Here is a 6,569-nt window from a genome sequence, read left to right as displayed (position 1 = left end):
GGGGGAGGCCTTCAACGATATGGATTGATACGGTGGCTGCGATGATGGGCTCAAGTATAGCAGGGATTGTGGGGCTGGCGCAGGATCGGGCAGTGTTTCGTTCTGCTGTGCATGGGGTCGCTATGAGTCGGAAACGACTCCACAGCACTTAACAACAACAACAATAATATGTATATGTATATACATAACCCACTGCTGTTGAGTCAGGTCTGACTCATAGCAACCCCTCCTTGGGTTTCCGAGGCAATATCACTACAGAAGTAGATTGCCCAACCTTCCTTCTGGGGAGTGGCTGGTGGGTTTGAACCATCAGCCTCTGGTTAGCAGTCTTAGGCACTATGCCACCAGAGCTCCCATGTATATACATACATATACATATTCTTGAGCATCACATGAAAATTGTTTAATTAGTGATTACTCTCATCCTTGTTTTTAACTTACACAGCAGAGGGTCTGAGCTTCATTGATTCTGTTGGACAGTTAGTAACTGGCAGAAGCATAACTCCAGTCAGCAGAGCCTGTATGCTTTCTCAGTGTCCTCATCACACTATCTCTTGCCTGCACATCTCTACCCTCACCTCCAGTAAATCCTGCACACAGTTTTGAAATTGTATTTAGGGACTCAGGATCTTTTAGCCACTAGGAAAGCAAAACTAGCCAACCCTGATAAAAACCAAAGAAAAACACTTAATGCCGTCGAGTCGTTTCTGACTCATAGTGACCCCCATTGGGTTTCCAAGGCTGTAAATCTTTATGGGAATAGCTCACTCTGTCTTCCTTCCGTGGAGCGGCTGGTGGGCTTGAACCGCTCTACCGGAGCACCATGTTTGGACTAATTGAACCAACCACGTGCATATAACCATAGGTATATGCTTTACACCTATACAGTAAAAGTATGAAAGGAGTATGAACGGTGTCTTTTAAAGAATCTTCGCTGTCAAAAATTTAATCTTTTATTTTTTTAAAATTTAATCTTTTAACTGATCTAATCTTAATCAAATCCATTAATTTGGACAAGAGATGTAGCAGTGTAAAATACGCCTTTAATTTGCAGTCATCTGTGCTGTGTATAGAAAGTGAAGATTTGACTGTTACCTATAAACTCCACTTTGTTGTTGCCTTCTGACTGTACCTGTTAGGTTGAGGGAAATTCACATTGTAGGCCATACTGACAGTGGAGCAGCACAGATTGTCAGATGAATAATTCTACAAAACAGGGTTTTGGAAGGATACACCAGTATTACTATACTGATTGAAATAAATTATTTGCAAAGGAAAACTAGCCAAAGGGTTTGTTGTTGTTCTATTTCATTTCTGGAAGAATAGAATTAGTGAGTGGATGCATGGAGTATTAACCTCTGCTTCAGTTTCCTAAACTTGCATGAACTCTCCCAGCCTGGTCTCTCCCCATGTTTTAGGAACTTCCTTTTCTTCTTCTCTTGCCATTTGTTTCAATCAAAATCCCTTTTGTATACTCATTGTGGAGACTACTTTAATTCAAATGTCTTGTAAGTACTAGTTGGAAATAAAATCAGCCAGAATATTCTCTCATTTTATAAATGGGTTGTCCGAAGTGGGTTTTTTGTTTGTTTTAACAAGTACAGCTTTACCATTACCTTACTGCATTTACAGTGTTGAGTGGGGGGCAGAATAGGCTAGTGGTCAAGAGCATAAGTTGGGGATTGAAAATAATGAGTTTCAAATACTGTCTGCCCCTTTCAGACTGAGCAAGGTAGTAATACTATCTTCCTTTGGGTTTCTGTGAGGAACAAATATAATAATATATGTAAATCATTTAACACAGTACTTATCATTGAAAGTATTCTATAAAGGATGGTTTTTCAAAAGCATAATTATGAGACATTTTATATGTGTATTTAAGAGTTACTCATGGTTATAACAGTTTGAATAGTGAGAAATACAATAAAATAATATAAATAGAAATAATGTAGCAGAAGAGCTTGGGCACCCATGAGTCACATATCTCATACATGGTCCATTTCTCTCAACCTTAAGATAGCCTGCCTCTCATCCATCTGTTCTCATCCTTCAATCCAGGCTTTGGAAAGGGTTCTTCTGGAGTTGCTTCATTCATGCACTTAAGTTCATAGGTTATTTGTTTGGTGAAGGGGGTGGGTAATGTGGGCCTGAATTCTACCACATGACACACAGTGGCCCCATTTTCTCATGTATTTTATTGCTTGTTTTTCCAGAGACCTGAGTGACAATGCAATCATGTCATTACAAGGCAATGCCTTTTCACAAATGAAGAAACTTCAGCAATTGTAAGCTTTCCTTTTCCTTCTAAGATTTTCAAGCAAAATATAAATGAGAAACTCTGTCATGGGGTGTGTCATCTTAGGTTATTACTTAATTTTTCTGCTGGAAAACAAAAGGTATTTATTATTTGTTCCCTTTATTGAAATGATAAAAAAAGAAAAGAAAAAGTCCCTGGGTGGTACAAACAGTTCACATGCTCAACTGCTAAACAAAAGGTCGTAGGTTTGAATCCACTTGGAAGCACCTGGGAACAAAGGCCTGGAAATCTATTTCTTAAAAAAATCAGCCATTGAAAACTCTTTGAAGCACAGTTCTCTTGTGACACAGGTGGTGTCGCCATGAGTTGCAGTGGCCTCGGCAGCAAGTTTTTTTAGGGTTCTTTTGATATATCAGCACTTCTTTTTCAGTAGGACAATAATATCATAGTTGTCACATTTCCTGCAATTTAGGCCTCAGTGTCGTGTGCCATGGAGGAGATTCTGACTCCTAAGGAACTCTCTATGTCAGAGAACAGCCCCTTAGGGTTCCCTAGGCTGTAATCTTCACAAGAGCAGAGCGCCGGTCTTTTCTCCTGCAGAGCGCCTGGTGGGTTAGCAGCCCACTCTAATGTTCTTGTTAGCAGTTGAGCGCTTAACTATTGTGCCACCAGGACTCCTTCTTAAGACAAACTATAGAATTTTAATTACATGGGATATGTGTATTTGATTTCCAAATCTGTTGCTTTGTTAATATTTACTTGAGTTTAGTTTACTTGTAGAAATCTGCATTTCATACAAAACAAATTGAATGTAATTACTCTCCTCAGGCATTTAAATACATCAAGTCTTTTGTGTGATTGCCAACTAAAATGGCTCCCACAGTGGGTGGCAGAAAACAACTTTCAGAGCTTTGTAAATGCCAGTTGTGCCCATCCTCAGTTGTTGAAAGGAAGAAGTATTTTTGCTGTTAGCCCAGATGGCTTTGTGTGTGGTGAGTATGACTATTGCCCCTTCGTTTTACTCATTTTTTTTCCCTCCTGTTTATCCAAATAATGATTTTAAACAGATCTGTGTTCTCTTAATACACCTTCTGTTTCTGCTGAAGTAGATCAAAATGCATCTACAGTTTGCAGATTATTTTAATTTTGCAGATGGGAAAGAGAGTTTTCTAAAATTTCTTCATCCTTGTTTTGGCATCAGGTGGTTTGGTAAATAGAACATGATAGTGGATCTTGATAGTGGGTGGATCTTGGGAGAATGGAAGGATAGTCCTATCCTCTCAAACAAACAAGCAAGCAAAAACTGTTGCCAATGAGTTGATTCCGATTCATAGTGACCCTATAGGACAGAGTAGAAGTGTCTCATAGTTCCAAGAGTAAATCTTTAGTCTAAAGCAAACTGCTTTCTTGTGCAGAATGTCTCATGGGTTTGAACTGATGACCTGTCCTCTACATAATGTAAAGTTCCTAAATCTCAGCCTCTCCATCTACAGGATGAAATTCTGTTATTATTCCAGCTCAGAGGGTTGTGGGGAGGTTTACATGAATTCTGTGAAGAGACTCATGTGAACCCTGTGCAAATGCTATATGTGTGGAGTTGTTGTTGTTGTTGTTGTTGTTAGGTGCCGTCGAGTCAGCTCCGGCTCATAGTGACCTTACGTACAACAGAACAAACACTGCCCAGTCCTGTGCCGGCCTCACAATCCCTGCTATACCTGGGCCATTGCTGCAGCCACTGAGTCAATCCATCTCATTGAAGGCCTTCCCCTTTTTTGTCGACCATCCACTTTACCAAGCATGATAGCCCTCTTCAGGGAATGGTCCTTTCTGACAACATGACCAAAGTAGGTGAGATGAAGTCTGGCCATTTTCAGATGAAGTCTGGCCTTTGAAGAAAAGAGCATTCGGGCTGCAGTTCTTCCAGGACAGATTTGGCCATTCTTTTGGCAGTCCATGGTACTTTGAGTATTCTTCGCCAATACCACAACTCAAAAGCATCAGCTCTTCTTTGGTCTTCCTTATTCATTGTCCAGCTCTCGCATGCATATGACCAAAAAACCCAAACTCACTGCTGTTGAGTCGATTTGACTCACAGTGACCCCTCCTTGAGTTTCTGAGGCAGTATCTCTATGGAAGTAGATTACCCAATCTTCTTTCCAAGGAGTAGCTGGTGGGTTTAAACTGCCAGCTTTCTGGTTAGCAGTCAAATGCCTTAGGCACTATGCTACCAGAGCACCCTACATGCATGTGGTGTGATTGGAAATATCTCATTGGGTTAGGTGCACCTAGTGTTCACAGAGATATCTTCGCTCTTTAGCACTTTAAAGAGGTCTTTTGCTGCAGATTTGCCCAGTGCAATACGTCATCTGATGTCATGACTGCTGCTTCTCTTGGTATTGATTGTGGAACCAAGTAATATGAAATCTTTGACAACTTTAGTCTTTTGTCCATTTATTGTGATGTTGCATGTTGGTCCAGTTGTGAGATTTTTGGGTTCTTTATGTAGAGATGTAATTCATACTGCAGACTGAAGTCTTTAATCTTCATCAGTAAGTGCTTCAAACCATCCTCATTTCTGCAAGCAAAGTTGTGTCATCTGCATATGGGAGATTATTAATGATTCTTCTCCAATCCTGATGCCATGGTCTTCATATAGTCCAGTTTCTTGGATTATGTGTTCAGCATACAGATTGAGTAAGTATGGTGAAAGGATACAACGCTGATAACACTGCCTTCCTGATTCTAAACCATGCAGTATCCTCTTGTTCTGTTTGAATGACAGCTACCTGGTCTATGTACAGGTTCCTGATAAGCATAATCAAGTATTCTGGAATTCCTGTTCTTCTCAATATTATCCATAATTTGTTATGATCCACATGATCAAATTTGGAATTCCTATTCTTCTCAATATTATCCATAATTTGTTATGATCCACATGATCAAATGCTTTTGCATAGTCAACAAAACACAAGTAAACATCTTTTTTGTTTTGGTATTTTTGGTTTTGTTTCTGGTATTCTTTGCTTTCAGCCAAGATCCATCAGACATCATCAATGATATCTCTTATTCCACATCCTCTTCTTAATCCAGCTTGCATTTCTGGAAGTTCTCTGTCAATATAGAGAACTGTAACTTTTTTAATTAACTTCAACAAGATTTTACTTGCATGTGATGTTAATGATACTGTTTGATAATTTCCACATTCTATGGGATCACCTTTCTGTGAAATGAGTACAAATATGAATCTCTTCCAGTCAGTTGGCCAGGTAGCTGTCTTCCAAATTTCTTGGCATAGCTGAGTGAGTGCCTCCAGCAAGGCATCCGTTTGTTGTAACATCTCAGTGGGTATTCTGTCAATTCCTTGGGCTTTGTTTTTCCCCCAAATCCTTCAGTGCAGCTTCAACTTCTTTCTTCAGTACTCTTGGTTCTTGATCATATGCCACCTCCTGAAACGGATGAACATAGAGCAATTATTTTTGGTACAGTGACTATGTATTCCTTCCATCTTCTTTTAATGCTTCCTGTGTCCTTCAATATTTTGCCCATAAACCAAACCAAAACCAAACTCACTGCCGTCAAGTGGAATCCAATTCATAGCAACCCCTCCTTGGGTTTCCAAGGCAGTATCATTACAGAAGTAGATTGCCTAATCTTCCTTCCAAGGAATGGCTGGTGGGTTTAAACTGCCAGCCTTCTGGTGAGCAGTCAAATGCCTTAGCACTATGCTACTGAAGGTCCTATTTTGCCCATAGAATCAGTATTGAAACTCAAGGCTTGAATTTTTTTCTTCAGTTCTTTCAGCTTGAGAAATGTTGAATGTGTTCTTCCCTTTTGGTTTTCTAACTCCATGTCTTTGCACATTTCATTATACGTGACTTTGTCTTCTCAAGCTGCTCTTTGAAATCTTTTGTTCAGCTCCTTTATCTTGTCATTTCTTCCATTTGCTTTAGCTACTCTTCATTCAAGGGCAAGTTTCAGAGTCTCTTCTGTCATCCATTTTGGTCTTTTCTTCCTTTTCTCTCTTTGTAATGACCTTCCGCTTTCTTTATGGATGATATTCTTGATGTCATCACACAGTTCCTCTGGTTTTCGGTCATTGGTGTTCAATTCATTAAATCTATTCTTTAGATAGTCTCACAATTCAGGAGGGATATAATCAAGGTCACATTTTGGCTCTCATGGACTTATTTTAATTGTCTTCAGTTTCAACTTGGACTTGCATATGAGCAGTTGATGGTCTGTTCCACAGTCAGCTCCTGATCTTGTTATGGCTGAAGATATGGAGCTTCTCCATCACCTCTTGCCACAGATG

General features: G+C 39.7%; 1 protein-coding gene across 1 annotated transcript in view; it reads left to right on the top strand.

Moving 5' to 3' along the window:
• LRIG3 (leucine rich repeats and immunoglobulin like domains 3) overlaps positions 1 to 6,569 on the top strand; it is an 81,132-nt gene that overhangs the window by 59,427 nt on the left and 15,136 nt on the right. Inside the window, exons 11-12 of the mRNA XM_007950066.2 lie at positions 2,214 to 2,285; positions 3,086 to 3,249. Of these exons, the coding sequence (XP_007948257.1) occupies positions 2,214 to 2,285; positions 3,086 to 3,249 (236 nt within the window). The remainder of the gene's footprint in view (positions 1 to 2,213; positions 2,286 to 3,085; positions 3,250 to 6,569) is intronic.

Source organism: Orycteropus afer, unplaced genomic scaffold (assembly GCF_000298275.1).
Source record: "Orycteropus afer afer isolate SDZICR_OR568_19922 unplaced genomic scaffold, OryAfe1.0 scaffold00261, whole genome shotgun sequence".
Taxonomy (NCBI): Eukaryota; Metazoa; Chordata; class Mammalia; order Tubulidentata; family Orycteropodidae; genus Orycteropus; species Orycteropus afer.
This window is presented reverse-complemented; position numbering and strand designations above follow the sequence as displayed.